Raw genomic sequence first — 22,198 nt, forward strand, 5'->3', positions numbered from 1 at the left:
AAAACACACCAAGAAAGCTGATGACAAAGTTAGTGATTTTGTTTTTCAGAGCAGGGTTTGGATGGCATAAGCAGAAAATAAGACATGGGGCCACATACTGAAGCAGGGAAAAAAGAAACATTGACTAACCCAGGTATTGAGCACCATCCAGCCTGTGCACTGAATGAGAGAGAGGTCCTGTGGAAAAAACTAGTATGTGATCATGTAATTTAAGACTTTATCAAAATGCATAGCAAAAGGGAAAGTGGAGTCCAAGTTATTTTGCATGGGTATTTAATCTTCGAGATTTTAAAGCTGCAAAGTCAATTTTCTTTTAATAGCTAATGAATCGAACTTTGTTTATGAAAGCATCTTTTCCCCAGCCAGCAAAGCAATCCAGCTGCTTACTAACAATGCCCTGACACGCTCAGTAGTGCAATAAAGATACAGAACTCATCTTGAAAGCAAAACTGAGCTTTTCCACTAAACACACTCCTCAACCAATAATGCAACATGCCAAACCCACACTCAATCACCAAGGTATAAAAAAAACACAACAACATTTTAACTTTGGACTGTAACAGTTAACCACCGAAGTAACTTGAAATTTTAATAAGCTTTGTAACCTAAAAATATTTTTTTAATAACAAACATGGTTTAACTTTTATTCTGACAAAAAAAAATACTTACAAAGCTGGCTGAGAAACTGAAGGAGAAGGAGCTGAATCTTCTTTCTTTGAATCTTCCACTGCTTCTGGCTCATCATCGTAGTCAAACCGATCTAGCAGCTTCTAAAAGGAATTACAGTGAGCTTACTATTTTTGCCATATTTTATACTACTAGAAACCAAAATTTTAACAGCTCTAGAATTAAAGAAAAGGTTAGAAGCAGGAAAAATATTGAAATGAACTAAGCTGTTCAAAATCAGTTTTAATAAGCTTCAGAAAATGCTAAGTCTATAAAAACAGGAAGGCAACCTCCACATTGAAGACGAAACAATTTGCACCGTTTCCCCCCAGCATCTGGAAGACATTCAGTTATCCACTAAACTATCCACTAAGCTTCCTGTTGAATTGAAGATGTTAAACTCAAGGAACAAAGGAAAACTTACTTTGTCAAAGGATGTTTTTTGCTCAGGTGGTGCGAAAGCAGCTTTTTGTTCTTGTGGTTGTGATGCTGTAGTTTTCAACTGAGCAGTAATAGCTTGAACCTGAGCCATCACAGTGTTATCTATGACCGGTGACTGGGGTTTTTGAGGCTGCTGAAAAGTCTGAAGAATTTGCTGAAGCTACAAAAAAAAAACAGAGTATTAAATAAATGCCATTGTATATATTACTATTAGAGCTGTAGGATATAAATTTTGTATCAAATTAGCCTATAGCATTGAATGAACACCAACAGCATAGGATGCATACAACCAATAACCTGACTGAGCTATGAAGGTGGAGAACTTCCAGCGAGACCAGAAGTAATTTTTAAATTACATCAGTGGCACAATTCAGCACATCAGAAGACTTCAATATTTAGGCCTTCCAACACTGAAGCTGTTTAATTGAGTGTACCAAACAATAAAATTCAATTTTCATTCTATGTATTCAGCCTACTCTTGAAACTTTGTAACTGTACCAATTCAGAACTAATTCTTTACTAACGCATAACTGACTTTTCCTGAATACAATCATCTCTGGATAGAAAGGCCATGGAAGATTCAAATACCGACCTCAGCTCTTACAAGTTTTCCATTTAAGACTCAGGCAGTGTTTTTTTGTTTTGTTTTGTTTTTCGTTTTGCTTCAAATCAAGAATGTTTCTTCCATCATTTCCCCACCTTTCATCTTACATATAAAGACGTTACCTGCTGTCCTTGTGTTGTTTGAAACAACTGAGCTACAGCTGCAAAGGCATCAGAACTGGGCAACTGTGGCATTGTCGGTACTGAATTAGCAGTGACTTGAGGGGGCTCCGAAGCAACCTTTGCTGGAGGGGGCGGTGAACCTAAGATTTCCGTAGGAATGAACAAAAAGCTTCATTACTCAAAAATTGTACTCATCAGTGCATACATCTACCTCCTTGAAACACCCGTCTATCCACAGTAGCTTATTTAAACCAAAAAAATCAAGTCCGTGCTCTTATCTGAACTACCCCAATTACATGTTGTATTAATTTTGCCTTCAACTGCTCTATTCACTGCTCACATCTCTGCGTTGGATACACTACGAAAATACATTTAAAAAGAAAATAAAGAAAAAAAAAGCCTATCTGAAAGCTAGTCCAGCATGGTATTTTAGATGACAGCTCGATGATTACATTTTTACAATTGTAGGAAAGTTAACAGCAAAACTACTACTCAAGACAGCATTAAGCAATACAAATCAATACACTTAAAATATTAGTTCCATTTTCAAAGTTTAAAAATCTGGACTCCTTTTTCAGGAGTATTTTAAATAAATCATTTAATGGTTCACTTCAAGAAAAATTGAGTTTTCTAATCATATTCCTTTGAAATATTGATAACTATTTTCTAGCAGTAGCAGAACTTTTGCTGGGAAGTCTGGTAATAATTAAAGGTTTCTAAAAATTATTTCCCAAGCAACTCCTTTGGCAAGGTTTGTTCACATGCCACTTCTGCAGAGACATAAGCCAAACCTGCATCTGCTAGATAAATCCTCCCATTGTATAAACCACCATATACTAACTCTTCCAGAAAAAGTTTCATTTCCACTGAACTCCACTAAAGAAACCACATTTTAAGGCATGCTCTTAGCTTTGTCTACACATGCAGCTTTTCCATTCTCTTTGCTTTAAGTAACAATGTTTTTTGTTTTTTTAACAAACATTTTGCTAGTACAATATAAATTAGCAGCAATACCAGCAATTTCTCCATGTTGTGAGCAAGTAACTATTCTTCAGTGAAAATATTTTAATGAAATGTTATAAAATTGTACAATGGAATAAAGTTTAAAAAAATATATATTTTTTGAGAAACTAAGCTAATGTTTGCATCACAATAACAACTTCTTTAAACCCATTCATCTGTTTGCAGTTTAAACTACTGCAGTGTTGATAAGCAGCAAGCAGAGTCAAATGTTGAATAACATTTTCCCAGAAGTCAGATGTTACATAAAAATTCTGCAAAAAGATCCGTGATTGATTTAAAAGATACTTTAACTCCCAAATTACTTCCTGTATATATTCAGAGGGATATTTGCTTGCTCAATGGAGAAAAAAAATTCTCTTTTTGGCTAAACAGATTTTGCAGCATTGTAAGTGAAAGAGATTCTATTTCATATAATGCATTAATATATTTATTATTAATCATTAGCATGTTTATTTCAGGGCCAAATTATCCCCTCTGGTGCATGTGAATAATCTGACTGAAATCAGGATGAACATCTACGAAAAAGGCACCCGATCCGTTAGCTACCAGTAATGAGACAGAGACGGAACAATAGTGCCACTTGTCTGTTATAACCGAATGAAACCATATAGCCAGCAGTCTGCATCTGAGTTGAGATGCTAAGATACTTCCCCCCTAACTCACCATGTTTAAAAAATACATTTTCCTGAACACCACTGGAGAATATTCTATTTATGCTACTGCGCATCATTATTTTGTTGTCTGTCACCACACCTCATTCACATTATTACATTTTTGCCAGTCCTATTCCAACATATACAAGTGCAGCAAATATTGAGGTCACAAAAACTAAGACTGAAATACAGAAACTCAAAAAGACGACCCTCCAGAGAAAGAGGGATTTGTGGTATGCATTTGCTCTTCCACAATTCAATAACCTCACTACCAGCTTTTTATGTGGCATAAAGTAGGTCAGTGAAAATATTGTGGGAGGGCAGTCATTACTTTACTCTTTAGGTCAGTGGTTTTCTACCAGTAGTCCGTGTAAAAGCCTACCATCAGTCTTAAATTTACTGTTCAGGAATTTGGATTTGAAACACCAGCATAAAATGTTTTGGGGTCTCACACTGAAAGATATTAATAACTGTTGCTTTCAGACATTAAGATGGTTCAGTGTAAGCTCTTACACTGAACATCATGCTTTATGGATCCAGATTCTAACATTAAAAAAATGGACATGAGAATTATAAAACTAAGAAGCAACAAAAATATTTCAGAATAAAGAAAAGACTATTTTAAGAGTGAACATTAAGTCATCTTTATGGAAAAGATGTGCATCCATATGCACTCACGCAGTATCGATTTGAGGTATTTTGAAAATGATCATTCACATTCTGATAACTTCTGAAGTACAGTATCAGTACGGGCTACAGCTGGCCCACATAGTTGTGACAGCAAAGCTGAATTTATTAATACGTTCCTGTTGAAACTACTAGTAGCACTTGAACGTGAAAGCAAGAGTTTCTAATACCATTCACCTTTCTAAAACAAGTAGAAGAAGCCATAATGTCATTTATACCTTCATTATTAGCAGCATTTTCTGTCATTGGAGCAGCAGTACTAGTTCCTGCTGCCATATCCAGAAGGGGTTGAATGATCTCAATTTTAAAAACACCATTTTTCTGCCAAAGGTTCAGGACACGGACTATTTTACTCTGTCGAAACAAAAGCAGACATCAATGCTAAATACAGCTTTCCTAATTCACAAACTCCAAATTCATCTTTTTTTTTTTTTAAACATTGAGAAGAAAGGATTGATCAGTATAGTAGTTCAACAGAATTGGGCACACCTTTTAAATAACCCTCTATGTTGTCACACAGGTCAGCAAGACCTTGCATATGGCAAAGATACAACCTGCCAACTTATTATCCCCTTGTACCATTTTTCTAAAGCTGTTCTGTCCCATCACAAAATCCAGGTTTGATAAACAGTAGAAGTAGTCACATCAGCCCCACCACCATTTCTTCACAGTCATAAAGGAGTGAAACAAACAACAAATGTTATGAGAAAGAAAATGAAGATGAGCTGGAAAAGCCCAGGGGAGAGAGGGGCAATTAGACCATAAAATACTAGAAGTTTCAAAGTTAGTGAAGACTGTTCAAAACTTTTTCTACTAACCCAACCAATTCTATGTTGGCACCAGAAAACTCATCTCTATCAGTATTCAAAAGATCAGGAAAGCGGGTGGAAAATTCTCTAACTGATCACTGAAGGAAGATTAAATTAGAACCTCTAACTGACAGCTGTTATTTTAAGCTTGCTCTTTTTTTTTTTTTTTTAATAAACCTTAAGGAACAAGCTGGAAAGTAGCCTTTCCTTCTTTAGCCTAGCATTAAACAATAATACCTAACTAGATGTGCTGCTTCAGGTATAACATACAAACAGATAGAAATCAGAATAAATGTTATATTTAATCTTGGCATACCCATCCTTTTTATATACTTAGTCATCTGACTTACACATATACATTTTAAGTACTTCTCAGTTCTAATGCAGCTTCCAAGAATGAGTTGATTCTGTTCTTGTTTCAACAGTCAAATGCCTTACTGTGTTTCAGTTACATACACCCATGCAAATCCACTGGTACTGTCATAAGCTAAATGATTGAAGAATTTAACAAAATATTTCTACAATAGTATCAATTAAGACAGAAACTTGGAATGGCTATTTTTGTACAAGATTTTGGACTGAAGAATAGTTAAACTTCAAAACAGCAGCATTTTTGGCCTCGACTATTCTATCTCTCTGAAAGACTTGAAAATCCCACACTAATTTCAATCCCACACTAATCTTACAGAAAGGCTGTTAAAAATACAAATATCATTCTCTTTTGATATCACCCATGGTTATTCTGCATCTACAGGTCATTTTTTGTTTAGGTTCTAGATATTCACGCATTAAGTTTCAGAGTATCAGGCTCAGTCTAAAGGTCTTCAGTGTCCATCCTAGAAAACAACAGAGTACCAAAAGATTTCAAAAGCTTAGTTAGGAAATTAGAAAAAAAAAGTCACTTAGAAAAAGAGTATTTTGCTCTTAGTGTTGCAGTGAGTAGGCAATTTTCTGCAAACCAACTGGCAACTCCTAAAATGCACTTATCTCGGAAGCCTTTTGAATGTGTTCCAACAGAGGGCATAAAAGCCATCTTCTGTTGGTAGCAACTGGGACCATCAAGAAATTAAGGATAAACTAAGAAAACTGAGGCCTTAAATAAGTCTTCACAATGGAGAGAAGCAATTAAATTCTCAAATGCGGGATCTGTCAAGACTGAAGAAATAAAGATAGTCATTTTCTTAGAAAAAGTCTAGGAGCAGAACCTTCACTTCCTACAACTCTGGCACTTCTGCAACACCTTTCTGTGGGAGACACCACCTTCCACACTAAGTTTTCCTGAAGAAACCTCAAGAAGAAAAGTTTTGGCATAGTCACAAACACTCACACACTGTTCACGTGTCTGCATACACAGAGCAAAAGTGATGAACTTAGGCAAAATATTTACTTTTTGGTATAACTTAGAACTTCCATTTAACTATTATCATTGACAATCTTTCTTGTCATGTTTTACCATTATAATAAATAGTCACTACAAGGACACAGAGAACCACCGAATTAGCTTTTGTGTAAATGGAAATGTCACAAGAACACTTATCAATTCACAACAACACTTGAGAAATCATAGTTGTACCTTGTCTTCAGATGGACAGAGATACAAATACTGGAATGTGGCAGTAATATTTTTAGAGAATCTTGGCCCAAAGACATCCTTGTCCGTTCCAAACTGGTGACGAGACTGACGAACAATAGAGTCAATAACATACAATCCAGGGACTTTATATTCTGGTTTGCACTGAAAACAAAAAAAATGTCCTTTAGGCAGTGATACTCAGAAGACAGCATGCATTCACCTCAGTTCCCTACAAGGAGTCTACTCTTACTATATTAAGGCAGTGAAAAAAAACACATCAACACCATTACCATTTGTTTCTAAAACTACAGAGGCTTCAGCCTATGTAGATCATGGATGGTATAAAAGCAAACAGAATGATGAATTTCAAACTGACCACAGATTTAATGTTTATGGCAGCACCACCAAAAAAACCTGTTCTTTTGCAGATGTTATTTTTTTTTTAAAAATGAAAACAAGTATTTAAATAGATTCAACAGTAATAGTTATTAAAGACAACAAAAAGTGAACTGTAATACCAGGTTCATATACAAATTTCTACAAAAAGATATAGACTCTATTTTACAGTACCGAAAGAAGTTGGTATTGTGCATCATTAATGAGCCAAAATGACAAATAAGTAAGAAAAGGTTTAAGAATTTTAATCTAAAAAACCTTTTAATTTATATAACAATAACTTTCTACACAATGTAGTATTTTCATTAAGTTGGAGAAAGGGGCCACGAACATTTTTATAGAAACACAAGTTACAGTTGGGCGTGTATACAGAAGAGACTTGTGTATCATGCTTAGGTAGAATCCTTTTACTGCTTTACTTTTGTTGATAGAAATCGAGAAGGAAGAAAAAAATGCTTTTACATTTGGGACAGAGTAAAATACAGCTGCATAACTTGACGCAGCCTTCACCTTCCCTATCACTGCTTTTAAAGTATCTTTAGCTTGAAACAACAGATCTACTACTTTCCTGTACAGACTGTCACAATTGTGTTGTCAAGCTACCTTACACTCAAATGCACTGGACTTCTTCCATCAACTCTATGTTCTGGTATTTAATGCATCTTGCAGAAGAACAGCAAGTTCTTCTCTTCCACAAATGAAAAGGTATTTTTCCTGTTCACTCAGAGGAACTTATGTTCAGCAGTATGCAAGTTTCCTTTTAGTGAATCATTACATTCTAGCCTGTTGTTTTACATGCCTACGCAAGTATAAAAATTGTATTTCCTAAAATATGTATTATCTTCACCAGTGAAAATCAGTTTCAAGTTCCATATTGCTAGTTTCCTCCCTAGTTGCTGATTGGAGAAGTTTTACAATACTTTTTTTCTTCCTCTTCCTAATGTAGTACAGAAAATTCAAATGAGGAGATTATATACTCAAAGAGATATCAAAATATATAAAACACTAAAAAAATTGATTGTTTCCGTCAATCCCTGAATAACAGTAGCCTTTTTGGCTATTTACCAGCATTATTAATCATATGTAGTAACAGACGCAGACAGGTTTGGTTTTTTTTATTACCTTTTTGATAAACTTCTCTACAATCTGGACAACGTGTTTGTAGAGCTGGAAAATAAATACATAAATTAATTTATCAACTACTTGACAGTGACACAATTTTAGAAGTATTTTAACTCTGTGCTTACTATTATTTAGGAAGGACTACAAAAACATTGAAGTCACTTTTGAGAAAGAAGCATGTTAGAATTAATCAAGGTCTACAGCTAATGGGGAAAAAAATCACAGAACAGACAGACACAAGCCATCCTTTCTACAGAAGTGTTTCAACGTGTACACAAAAGACATACTGCGTCTCAAGTACTACTGAGAACTTTCTCGATTTACTTTACAAGCGAGTTCAATATGTTTTAATATGTTACGACTCAGTTGCATGCTGCAACATTTAAAGCTTTATTACATAGAAATCATAACACTAGAGTGGGTGGCATTAAAAAGCAACGATTCAAAAAAATGAAGCTGTCATTATGCTACTAATCTAAAACCAGGAGATGATGTTCACCACCCACTTGTTTCTTAATGCCAGCTAGAATAAAACATCCATGAAGCTAAGACTGGGAAGTCTGGAGATGCGTTTACTTAGAAGTAAAACAACAACACATTGCTACTGTTATTGTTTTATTTTTAGGCTATTGTACCTTACCTTAATAGCTTTAATGGCAGCTTTTGTGATGAGAATCATTTTTGCTCGGGAAATAGGAGGTTTCATCTCCATCAATGAAAAGAGCTGAAGAGAAAAAGAAAACACAAACAAATATTAAAAATGTATTATGAAGTTTAAGCTGTTATCCAAAAAGACAACATTTCAGACAACTGATTGATTACAGATGTTCCACATTACACATCACTGCAATGTTGGCTGGCCTTTGAAACAAAGAGACTACCAAGCAGATCTTTCTAGGCAATGTTCAAAGCTGTTTTCCTTGTGAAGTAGCCCACATTCAGCAATTTGCAAGATAAGGCTACTGTCAAAGTCCCACTTACATCCAAAACCAGGTATCTGCTTATAGTATAGGAACCATTTTACAGAAGTAATATAAATCAATTAACTGCATCTTGATTTAAATTAGCCTGAACGTCTCCTTAAAAAATAGAAATGTTAGGATATCCTTACAGATAGCTAGACTGACATAATCCTATAATCTTAAAATAATTTGCATAAAAGTATGCCAACTTTCGTCCATCAAGGCATCAAATCAATGCTAAGTTTTCAAATTACCCTGTTATATATATATAGACACTGCAAATGTCTTTAACTGAGACACTTGGTTTGCTATGAACATCCCATATTATTATTAAAGTTAACTGCACCAACTGTTCTGTAGAATCCTCTGCACTGTTCTCCATACTAATGCTGCCCAGTGGAAAAGTTAGATCCTCAAGGACAAAGCTTTCAGAAGCGACTAGTCTTAATACAGACGGCAATTTGTGGCATTCTGTGAGCCAGATTTACAGAATAATCATATCCTAATTTCTTTAAGCATAGCCCAGGTACACTGTATCAAAAAGTTGTAATCCTACCAGAATTTAAGAACCCCAAGTGCTGTTCTGTTAAGAACAAAAAGGAATTTAAATCTAGTAATGCAGAATCCAGGTTGTTATTTTTTTTCAAGTCTAAATTACTGAAAGCACATTCTATACTCAAAACAGATAGGATACAGGTAGGATATCCATCTCTTTAAATTTGAGTGTGACTCCAAGCTAAAAAACAAACTTCACATTCACAAGTGGCATCAGTGTGACTTGCATCTCACAGGAGGAAATTTTATTACAAAACAGTTTCACAAAGTTTTCAATCTTGGCATTGAGAAAAAAACACCACTTGGTCTTCCAGTGTTAACCATGATTCTGGAAGCAAGAACTAAATTTGCATTTCAGAAACTGAAAGAAACTAAAACCTGGATGTAGAACTGTCACAGCTGGTACCACAGAGAGCTGAGGAAAGAGCACCGTGTTCTCCCCAGGTCCCCAGCATCATCTCAATGGCATAATTCTCCTACTCTAATTTGCTGTGTGTAGAGCTTTTTAAGAGAACAGGGAAATAGGAGATTTTGGAAGGGCTGTTTTTCAATACCAGTCCTACAGTCAGGCACCCAGAAGCATGCACTGCACACACAACACCAAAATCCTGTGCACCTTTCACCATTTTCCAGCCTAGCCTACCTACTCTGGATCTACAGCGAACTCCATGTACTCCGTAAGCTGCTGTTGTAATTTCCCATCGTAAAAATAGCCGATTGCTGAAACTACACCATATGCTACACTAGGGTTTTATGGCGTATTGTGACTGCTTCTACTCTGCTCGTCTGCAGACCTGGAAGCACAATCCACGTTGGCGTGTAAGAACAGTTTTCTCCAATCTTCTTTCCCATCTTCCAGGCAGAAATAGAAGCCAGGATGTTCCAGTACTACTTTTTAACTCCTCCTTCCGAATCACACCTCATAGTTAGGTGCTCTCACCCCGTTAAATATTATTTTCTATTCTTCCCACGAACTTAATCTGTTATCTTAGCTGTGGCTTACTAAAGGCAGAAAGAATCCTCATATTGTCATGTTTTTTTGTAACACAAGGAACAGATCTTCAACATTTCCTACACAATCATTTCTACCTTGAATTTTTCCCCACAAATCATAGAAAAATGTTTTGCATTACATAAGTGATTTTGTTTATCACAATGAAATAAAGAAAAACTAAAGCCCTTGAATACTAGTCAAAAATGTAATAAATTGCCTGCCACAGAACAAAGTACAGAATAAAAATATCTTCATTTGACAGTGTAATGGAAAGCAAGAAGTCATTTATAAATCACTCTTGTTTTTCTACGAATTTAAAGGTTCAAGATATTTTTGAAGTGACCAACTTACGCAGATTTACCTGTTGTCTCAGTTAAGGAAAAAAAAGTAGGTATGTTTATGCAGAAGGCAAAAAAAAATTACTGCCAATTATTTGAAGGAAAGTAGATTGACAACTTATTAATTCATCAGTTCAAAAAGAAAGCTTTACACCAATAAAACAAAGAGTAAGCAAGAATATATGCATGTAAACTTTTAATTATATTCCTATTCCAAGATATAGGAATGAAGAAAAATTGTCCTTCAAGAGAGTGGTAGCCAGATATCCTTTCCAACACCAACAACAAGTCAAAACCATGGCTTTTCGTTACGAATCTCCATAAAAGGCAAGCTCCAGTGCCAGAATATTTCATTTTAAAACCAGTCAAGCTGTAAGACACACTTCAGCTAACATCTCTGCTTGCTGACAAATCACAGTATGGCCAAATGCAATCTGTCTGATAAAAGACAGAAGGAGAGAGGTGTCTGAGTTTTAATTTCAATTCTGAATTATATTTTTCTATTGAATAAGTGCAAAGGCTCATGATGAACAAAGCCAATGCTTACATTAAAGCAATGGAAAATCTGTTTCAAGATGCAATGAAAAACAAAATTAACAAAGAACCCAACACCCACAAACGGACCACCAGAAGGCTTGAAAAATGAGGTGGAGCAGGAGAAAAAGGAGCCAACATTTCAAGACCAGCACTCCGTATCCTTTCCCTTACGCACCAAGAAGCGACCAGCCCTGCAGAAAAAGGAGCCAGCCCCGTGTTCCAAGAACAAAGAAGCCAGTGTGAAAGCAGCACTTCAGCGCTCCTTCTTCAGGAACACCACAGGAGAGAACCAGGAAACTGGGAGAGCTCATAGCAGGACAGATGACAATAAACAAGTTGCAGAAAAGAGGGGAAAAAAGAAAAAAAAATGGTGTCTGAAAAGGTATCCCAAGAATGATGTTACAACTGGGGGAAAAAATGCAAGGAGCACAAAACTGCTAGAGGGCAGGAAGAAGGGAACCAGCTAGATGCAGTGAAGTAGCCAGGGAGGATGCAATAAACAACATGGTAGCTTCAAGAAGGCACTAATTAAAGAACATGAGAGGCTGGAACTGAGGCTAATAAGGCAGGAATAAACAGAAGCTTTGGAAGAACAGGACTGAGCAGATGACTGTAAATTGTTCATTTGCTGTTACAGACAGCACTCTGGGCAACAGCAACAAAAACACAGTAAAAGCAATGAGGTCAGTACATGCGGATATTTCCAGAGAGTACAGCCCAGGATGAACTACAGCTGAAACATCTATCAGATTAAGATGAAAATAATTTTATACGTAAACACACATACATACACACACGTTTGTATATATACTCTGCTCTCTCTTCACACACACAGCTAGCTTTTTGAATGGCACACCAAAACTTCCTTGCCTTTTGGATTTTCTTAAGATTTTAGAATACCAAATGAGTACTTTAAACCTGGTTTTTACTTAATTCTCACTATAACAGTTACATGTGTCAAAACGGTGTTGTAAAGAAGGGTAAACCTAAAATTTAACAGCCTTACTAGTTCCTTATGAATTTTCATTGTTAGAAAGGGAAATTGTTCAGTATTATGCCCATTCAGCTAGACTTAAATCCTTTTTCATACACATTCCCAGAACCAATGTATGCCCAAAAAAAGTCTATTTTCAGAGGAGTCTTCTTCCAAGAGTACTGCAGTATCTAATTCCTCAAAGCGCACTATGATCAATTCAAGAAGCAACCTAGGTGCAAAAGCTTAGCTTTAAGAGCACTTCCGGCACGCTGCCTCCAATAGTAGAGCCTGTGACCTGCTCGGAAATGACTTGCTGCTCTCGCCACTGCATTCCTACCAACCATAACCGCATGTTTGGGGAAAAGAAACAGCTCGTAGTTGCTCCCTGCCTTCCTTCCCTGTATAGTGACACTGCTGGTTAAAGGAACAAGCAGAGGCTACTGCCCCTCAAACAGCTCACCTGGCAATCAGAAGTCAAATGGGTATCCCATTGCCAAGGATGGGGGGCACAACAGGGCAAGAGGTAGCACGGGAGACGAAATGAAGTGAAACCTTCTTTTAATGAACCCAAGGACTATTCAAGACTTGTACTTTTGTTTACTTTTGATAATTTCAGTAGTTTAAGACAAATTGTATCCTGCCATCTGTGTGGATCTTTTCACACACAAGGGAAAAACAAGGTAGAATAACTAACAGAAAGACTTAGCCACAAAATGCTATTGAGATCATCATCAAAGGTCATTAAAAAACTTCACTGTTTCAGTTGAAACCATCCTACCTGTTGAAAGTAGTATGAAAAAATGCACGGTTGTTTTACACAAGCTCTGGCTTAGGATACAATTCAATTCAAGAATCTGTGAACATTTCTGGAACCTCCCTCTCTATAACTGACAGTCTGTGTGCTGTGGCAGCACGTTTTTTAAAGAACCATGTTTTTAAAGGGATCTTTTCTTTGTTGCTCTGTATCAACCCATGTACTACAAAAATAAAGGAAGTAATAAAGAACCTACTAAACTCAAACCACAATACAAAATACTCATTCAAGAACATTTCTGCACACTTTTCATAACAGTATGGATATACAGGACAAAATACCTCTAAAGCCAAGAGCCTCAAAGGGAGGAAAATCACCTCCTAGTTTTCAGAATAATAAATGCAACTAAATACCAAAAAAAGAGCCACTCCTTAAAGCTTAGCAGATAGTAAAAAGGTGATGACCTGTTCTGCACGTTATTTAAAGGGCAAGCTAGTAAACATCCCCCCCAGATCAATGTAAAATGCAGAAGTACTGGAGAACACGTGGCAGAACTGAGCAAACTAACAGGGCCTTCCAACTCGAACTGTAGAACCCGCTCTGGTTCATATCGAAGGTGTAGGGTGAGGTGCAGCAGAAGTAGGTAATGGGAGAAGGCACAGGATGATGACCTAGAGAATCACAGAATGGTTTGGGTTGGAAGGGACCTTAAAGACCATCTGATTCCAACCCCTCTGCTGTGGGCAGGGACACCTCCCATTTGATCAGGTTGCTCAAAATAATTTAATTTAGTTTTCCAAAAACCAAATTACACATTTCTGCTATTCTACCATCAATGCCTTTTGAGGGTTTATTTTACATAGAAGCATGAGAAACTATGTTTTTTTAAACATAAGAGAGATGCTCTACTTGGAAGTTTGCCCACAGCCCTACCTTAGAACCCTAAAAAGACAGCACGTCTGGCACAGCGTATCTTATCAAGAAGAAAAAGATGAAATGCAGGAATACTATCGGCTTCACTTTATTACTGAGTTCATTACAAAAAAGGCAAAATCAGGCAGTGATGTGTGCATGCCAGAAGAGATTAACAGACGCCCAGAGAGATGGGAGGCCTTGCAGAAGGACCTAGACAGACTGGAGCACTGGACAATTGGCAACGGCATCAAGCTTGACAAAGGCAAATGCTGAGAGCTGCACCTGGGATGGAGAGAAGCGCTGGCCACAGGCACAGCCTGGGAGAGGAGTGGCTGGGGAGAGGCTCAGCAGAAAGGGACCTGGGGGTGCTGGTCGACAGCTGGCTCAGCGTGAGCCAACAGTGAGCCCTGGCAGCCAGGAGGGCAAACTGCATTTTGGGGTGTGTTACACACCGCACAGCCAGCCGGTCAAAAGGGGTGATTCTCCCGCTATATTTAGTGTTGGTGCAGCCTCACCTTGAATACTCTGTGCCATTCTGGGCTCCACAATATAAAAAGGATGTTAAGGTCCTTGAAAGCATCCAGAGGAGGGCAACGAAGCCGGCAGAAGGGCTGGCAGGCACGTCCTGTGAGGAGGGGCTGAGGACTCCCAGGTTGTCCAGCCTGGAGAAGAGGAGGCTGAGAGGCGACCTCATTGCTCTGCGACTCCCTGAGGAGGGGAAGTGGAGAGGGAGCTGCCGGCCTCTGCTCCTGGTCACCGATGGCAGGACACGCGGGAACAGCACAAAGCTGCTCCAGGGGAGGCTCAGGCTGGACATGAGGAAACATTTCTTTACCGTGAGGGTGGTCAAACACTGGAACGGGCTGCCTAGAGGGGTGGCTGATGCCCCCATGCCTGTCAGTGTTCAAGAGGCATTTGGGCAATGCCCTCAGTCACGTGCTTTAACTTTTGGCTAGCCCTGGAGCAGGCAGGCAGTTGGACTAGATTGTCGTTGTAGGTCCCCTCCAACTGAATCATTCTATTCTACTCTATCCTAATACAAACAGACAGAGAAAAGAAACAGCTCATACATTTCCCAAAACCGAAACTACTAGGAAAGAAGTGAAACAGTCATCCTGTGAGACTTACCCCATTGGCACAGAAGGAAAAAAAAAAATCAGGCTTACAATCTTTGTTGTGTTTTGAGCTTGATGCCTGATCTTAAGTCTGTTTATCTGTTTTAAGCACCAGCTAACATATTAGGAAGGTAAATACCTTTTAAGTAATGCTGACTTCTCTGGCTTTGCTCTCCCAGTTAAGTCTCTTTGCTATAAAGAGATCTATTTACAAATATGGAGGTACGGCTCAGTTTTATATACTCACTAAATAAAACCCACAGAAAAGGAGCAGGAGACATAACCTACTGAAAAAAATGCAGTGTTTAGTGGATATCAAGCACTCGGGTCATTGTTAAAATATTCTCACTCAAACTTCCTTCTCCAATTTTAACACAGGAGTCTAACACGCCCTCAACAATTTTAGCAAGTCTCACGTGTCCAAGAACATTTCTTTAAGCAGGCTTCACACACACATATGATACAGTCATTACTCTGCATATTATTACTCTGTATATTCACTTGTTATTTTTTGAAATGCATTTATGCATTTAGAAACCACACAAGACAGACAAATGGCAAGTCACTTATACATATATAGTACAGTTATTTGTTCATGTACTTAGAGAAAAACGGATGGTAGAAGACATGACTACCAAGCACAGACAGCACAATAACAGTAATGGTGCTTTGTTAACAAAATCATTCATGACCAGATCTTTAAGAGGTCAGATGTTTAAAAAAAATACACATGGGTCCAAAAAAAAAATGGTTAAACACATTTTCCTTCCCCTATAAAACTCATTGCTTCCTTTCCTCCTAAGGTCTCACCCAGTTCTTCCTTGAGCTGCTACGAAAAGGAAGATAATGTCTACCAAACTTCTGTTCCTACGCTATGTCTCAGAGGATCAATGTAAGTTTTAAATTCTTAACCATCAGCTGTGAAGCATACCAAGTATTAGGTGTCACAGAAGATCAGAGATCACCGTAACATTCACGGCAGCCAGCCTATATTCTTTGGAAAATAAAGTGAGATTTAAATTTGATCAGATATGAACCCCAGCAAAAAGAATACTCGATCCACTAAGCTATTTCTACGGCCTAGAAAGACTATTCACAAATTCAGAATCACTGGGGAGAAAAATCTTGACCAAAATAAACAAAAAAAACCACAGTCAAATGAAGATGACAGCAGAAAAGCACACAGACAAGAACTTTATTTTCTACACAAACGTTTTTGAAACTTATCTGCCTCTTCGGGTCAGTGCTATGTTCACTAGTCCGGCCTGTCTCCTGAAAAGCTTTTCATCTCATTTCTTCTCTTTCCAAGAATTTCCAATAGGACATCACAGCTTTCCATATTCTTGGAAACGTTTTAGTCCAGAAGAAACAGACACAGATCTTTCACTATCAGAATGACGATGATACTTCAACTAATGGGATGCAGTCATAAAAGCAACAAAGCAACTTCTGTCCCCAAAGAGCTGCACGCTACTTCTGCAATGATTCCAGTCTCCGTCACCCACTAAAGAAGGACTAAATTCTGCCTAAAACTCTAGAAGCACTCTCTTATCCTTCTTGTCCTCTACACCATCCAAACATCATTTGAAGGGCTGCTTGAGCAACTCTCCCAGGACACGTGGGAGACAACGCTCACTTAAAAATACACTCTGCAGCACCTTCTAGAACATAGGATATATTTTAGTCAGCTGCAACAGGCAGTAGCTTTCACCATTTTCTGAAAGAGACAAAGGGGGGGGGTGCAAAATGCACAGAAGTCTGTGACCTTTGTTTTTCCTCCAACCACAGGTATTGGCAGCTGTGTTCTTCCTGCTTTGCCATACATTAGAGGGAATCTAACCAGGATTCGTGAATTTCAGTAAATTGCTGAAGAACCACTGCAAAGGACATCCTGCTAACCTCTGTTTACAGGTATTGGGGTGGTGAGGGGAAGAACAGGGAGCAACAGAGAATATAGGTTACCCACATCTCGCTCACCAAAGTTAAAACCTTTGAATGCCACCCTCTCCATAGAGGGAGATGGAGCTTGCTGGCAAGGGCAAAATGAAGAAGAAAACAACTGGGGGGAAGGGGATTGTAACAGAATACGCAAAAGGTCGTCTACCACTAGCGAAAGATAGCTGTATGGAACAAAAATACAACTGACTGGTTCACTGACTAAAGATAAATGGTAAAGAAGAAAGCTGCAACTGGAACTTAAAATAAGCTGCCCACAAAATATCTATTCCATTTGCAGTCTAGGGGGATATCAACTGTTGTAGTGGTACAGATTACCTGCTACCAACCTGAGACATATGATTAAATGAACGTACTGCATTACTCAATACAAATGTAAGATTACAAAATAGCAGACTTGACTTTATCCCACTTCCACCAAGACCGTAAAGAAGTCTCTACCTCTGGTCTCAAACTTTTATAACCTTTAAGTTATCCCCCAATTTTTTCAGAGTAATGAAAAGGAAACATATATCCCCTAAATTCAAACATGATAAGGATTAAAACCTTTACAAACTGTGGCAGATGTGTTTTTGTTGTTTTAGGAAAACATTCACTTGCTTTCTTAAAGATGTATCTAAGTTTTGTACCATTATCAAATTACCTTTTGTGATTTACTTACGCTGCACTGTTAATGTAACAAACCATATACATCAAAAAATACACGAATTCTAACTCATTCTTCCAAGACACAATTTGAACTGATTTCCTCAGGGAAAATACACTATACTACATAACTGTCAAATCCTACCTATTCAGTTGGTAATATCTGCTCAGAGCGCAGCTGGATAAAAGTAAAGCCGCAAACACGTTCGCTGAATACAAAAAATGTGCCCGCTCATTAGAAAAATTAGAATTTCAGAGGCACACTGACAGGTAAACTTGCATTCAAAACAGAGGTACAAAGAACAGGACTTGAAGGAATGGGCAACACAATCAAACACGATCAAATTGCGCAACCCCTGTAAGTTACCACCCATCACCGGAGCCAAACTAATGGACTCGGAGTGTTCTTTTGTAGCTTGCCACAATTGCTAAGCACAACATGCAAGCTCAAAGCTCAGTATTTAAGTTTCACCTCACAATTCAGATGGGCAGCTAAGATCGCATACTTATCACAATTAGCTAACAGGCAGAAACTTGTTACTTCACTGCAACATGATCGTATACAGTCAGAAGCCTGTAACTCATAGGCCAAAACCTGAACTTCTGAGCGAAACCGGAGTCAGCCAAAACTATGAATGATTCGTACAGAACTTCAGGCAAAACAAACAGTACAGCTTGCACTAATAAGAACGTTGCTGGTGCTTTTCTCTTTTTTGAGAAGAAGATACCAATATAATAGCCCAGAGGATGCCTAATTTACATGACTTGAGCTTGGACCTCTCACCATTTCAGAAATCACTGTAATCACCAAACTTGCCCCCAAAATCCCAAAAGATCATACGACCACCTGAAGCAGTAGCTCACGTCTCCTCTGGCACACAGACTGGCTGAGAGCTGGCAGCTGCCACCTCCACACCAGAAGGGACAGCAAAGTTGGAAACGCCTCCCCTCTAGCATACATGGCAAGTCCAGAACCAAACTCACGGCTGTTGCAGTTGAAGTTGCCATTATAAAACCACAAGTCCCTTTCTACAATGGTATTGTACAACTGCCAGACAGTATGTTGAGGAATCCTTGACCTACAGGGTATTTGGGGACAACCCTGATCTTTGTTGTTGAAGCTGTTTTACTCTCAATAAAGTAACTATTCGACTAGCAAAGACTAATACCTCTGCTGTCCTTACGTCATTTATGCATTTTAAGATAGTCTTATGGACAAAATGAGTCCTCAACCACTCACCAGCCTGCCCTATCCCCACCACCCTGTGAAAATGTTGACAACTTTTGTAAAACTGCCCTTTCTCCGCTTTCAGTGAGAAAACCCAGAAAAGGAGCAGTATTTAACGTAAATCTTTCCCTCCTCAAAAAAAGCTTGAGCTGTTTCAAACTTTATTTTAATCTGCATTGTTTTGCATGCAGTTTCAGGCAGCATACATTCTGTAATGCTAAAAGGACAGCTGAAGAACTTTATGTTCTTAGCTAATACCATAAACACACCTTCTAAGAACAGCACAGTAATTACAAAAAAAAATTAAATTTATTAACACTCTATAACTTTATGCACAAGCAGTCCTATGGAACTACTCCTGTGTGCCAATGATTGCAGAAGAGGAGTTTTTCCAAGTAGTTTTCTTCTCCATAACTGACATTGAAATAAAATCCAGCGTTTCAATACCTTTCAGCTTACACAATAAATTACACAATAAATTTCTGATTGTATCAAACAAAACAATTATGCTTTTGCTTCATCTGAAAGGAGGATGCATTAATTAAAACATGCCTATTTCTAAAACTGTGGTTAGTCACAGGATACCAAGGCACACTAATGTCTACTCTAAAGTCACACATGCTTTCACCCCCAGATCAGCAAAAAAAGTGGTTTTTATTGTATGAGAAACGCAAAGCACTACCTGTACAATTAAGTTTTATCAGGTAGCATCATTTTGAAATGAATGAGGTAAAAGCAATCATCTGCTAGAATTTGTTTATATTTAGTCAGCTAAGAATATTTCTGCGCTCTGCATGAAAACTGAAAATGCAGCACGTGTGCCATTCTGCTCCAATGTATTTGGGAAGGTTTTTTGTATGCTTTTTTGTACGACTGGTTCAACATGTAGCATGCACAAATGAAAGAAATTGTTAGAAGGACGCACGTGCTATCTATTTTTTACTTTGTACTGTTATATATATGTATTTTTGTTAACAAAGAGTGGATTTTTGGTCGAGTGTGTATGACAAGCAGTTAGTTGCAGGGAGTGAACTTTACACAGCATGACTTCATCACATGAGGGTAGCCTGCCATTTTTCTCGATTCTGTTCAGCAAACACGCACGGCAACCTTCAAAATGCACTAAACGCTCCGGGATAGGTCCTGGCTTAGTTTGAACTGGTTAGTCGCGAGGAAGATAGGCACGTTCTGTAGCCCATACCTGACCTGCAACAGTCAAATCTGCAAAGTGAGGTCTAGCTGGGAATTGGTTTAGGCCGAAAAGTTTATAAAATAGGGGCTGAAGCGTTTCCTTCCACAACACGCAAAGCCAGCCGTTGTCCATTTTGTTCCAAACCCTGGCTGGCTGAGTAAAGAATCACAAAAAGCCACCAGAGGCCGACGGGGGCCTTCTGTTTGCGAGGGGAGAGGGCTCCGAGCGCCTTTCCAGCCTGCCCCCACGCCGGGGCAGCCCCCCAGCCCCCCGCCGCTTTCCCCCTCTCCCTGTCCCACCCTGCCGGCCTCCACCTCCGCCCCGACCTCCCCTCACCCCCCGCAGGCCGCAGCCCGGGCGTTACCGGGCCCTTCCCCAGCGCAGGCCGCGGGCCGGGCCCGCGCGGCCCAGAGCCGGAAACCGAGCGCTGAGGGGAAGGCGGGGGGGGGGGGACAACGATGGCGGCCGTGCCCCCCTTCCCTCCTTCCTCCTCCCCTCCGCCGTGCCCCCGCCGCCCCCCGACTCCCACCTCCTGGTTGAAGGCGTTCACGGCCTCCATGTTGGCGGCTGGCTGCTGCGGGCGGGCGGGCGTCCGCGCGGGGGAGGGGCGGCCGGGCGCCGCTCAGGGGCTGCGCGCGGGCATGGCCGTTGGGCGGCCCCCCCCCTCCTCCTCCTCCTCCTCCTCCTCCTCCTGCCCCCTCCCCTCCCCGTCCGCCTCCTTCCCGCCTCCCGGTGCGGCGGGCAGGGCCCCGTCCGTTGCCCGTCGGCTCCCAGCGGGATGGCGGAGCCCCCACGCCGCGCGCGGCACGCCGGGATGGCGACACGGCCCTGCCGGCAGGGGAGGGAGGGGAGGGGACGGAACCGACGGGAGCGCGCGCCGAGGCGGCGTCACGTGACCCGCGGCCGGGGGAGCTCCCCGGGCGCCGCCATGTCAGCGCCTCGCCCCGCCCCCGGGGAGGGGAAATGGCGGGGAGCGGGGGACGCGGGGGGGGGATCGGTGTGAGGGGAGAAAGGAGTGGGTCTTTCCGTGCTTACCCTTGAAAAATTGCCCTTTAAAAAAAAAATAAAAATTCCCGTAATTGTGTCTTATAGGTTGTCTAGAGGAACTGAGGAACCGCCGCTTGTTGGTGTGTTTTATGTGGTGGGAGAAGCTACACCGGTCGTCCCACACATCGAGCAGCCTCTCAGTTCTGTCCCAAACTCAAGTGTTTTGCACCAGTAAAAGCATGGGTTAATCAATGATTACATTCACACCAAGTGTGGAGCTAATGTTCATGAGAAAACCATACATCCTACCAGACGTGGTTTCAAGGACAACACATGGCTACGGCACCTATTAAAGAGCACCCTTACTAAGCGCACTGTTAACTCACAGAAGATCACAGAATCATCTAGGTTGGAAGAGACCTCCAAGATCACCCAGTCCAACCTCTGACCTAACACAAGTCCTCAACTAAACCCTATGACTAAGCTCTACATCTAAATGTCTTTTAAAGACCTCCAGGGATGGTGACTCAACCACTTCCCTATAGCGATGCATTACTACTGTTAGCGATTTGAAATTCGTATAGTTCCACGTGATATGCTATGTTCTATCAGTTCACTCTGATACATCAGCTAGGGAGTGTAAATATTATTTAATTCTTTAGTCTGATACATCAGCTAGGGAGTAAATTCAACTGTTCGGTCGGATACGTCATCTAGGGAGTAAATTGGAAAGGTGGGGATGCAGGGTGTCACAGAAATCTCACAGAAAGTATATTTAGCTTTATTTAATGTTCCGCAATTGGACTCTGCCTGGTATTTAATTGATTTTTTAATAAAATGCAAATTGCTTTTAGGAGTCTCCTTCCTCCTCCATCAATACATGGCTGTTCTGGAATTAGTCCTCTTTAAAAACAAGTATTATACAATTCAAGTTAAGAAAACTGACAG

The 22,198-nt window shown here is 39.7% G+C and overlaps 1 protein-coding gene across 2 annotated transcripts in view; it reads right to left on the reverse strand.

Moving 5' to 3' along the window:
• The window catches only part of SCAF4 (SR-related CTD associated factor 4), a 46,399-nt gene extending 25,254 nt beyond the window's left edge, over nt 1-21,145 (reverse strand). The window contains exons 1-9 of one of the 2 annotated variants that reach the window (XM_080597682.1): nt 20,793-21,145; nt 8,737-8,820; nt 8,097-8,141; nt 6,579-6,740; nt 4,415-4,550; nt 1,834-1,973; nt 1,091-1,267; nt 670-770; nt 130-177 (exon numbers count right to left, since the gene is read on the reverse strand). In XM_080597682.1, coding sequence (XP_080453808.1) covers nt 130-177; nt 670-770; nt 1,091-1,267; nt 1,834-1,973; nt 4,415-4,550; nt 6,579-6,740; nt 8,097-8,141; nt 8,737-8,820; nt 20,793-20,822 — 923 coding nt within the window. In that variant the 5' untranslated portion in view covers nt 20,823-21,145. The remainder of the gene's footprint in view (nt 1-129; nt 178-669; nt 771-1,090; nt 1,268-1,833; nt 1,974-4,414; nt 4,551-6,578; nt 6,741-8,096; nt 8,142-8,736; nt 8,821-20,792) is intronic. The other variant, XM_080597683.1, reaches the window with a different exon arrangement.
• Nucleotides 21,146-22,198: the final 1,053 nt, after the last annotated feature.

This window comes from Anser brachyrhynchus, assembly GCF_964034855.1.
Source record: "Anser brachyrhynchus genome assembly, chromosome: 1".
Lineage (NCBI taxonomy): Eukaryota > Metazoa > Chordata > Aves > Anseriformes > Anatidae > Anser > Anser brachyrhynchus.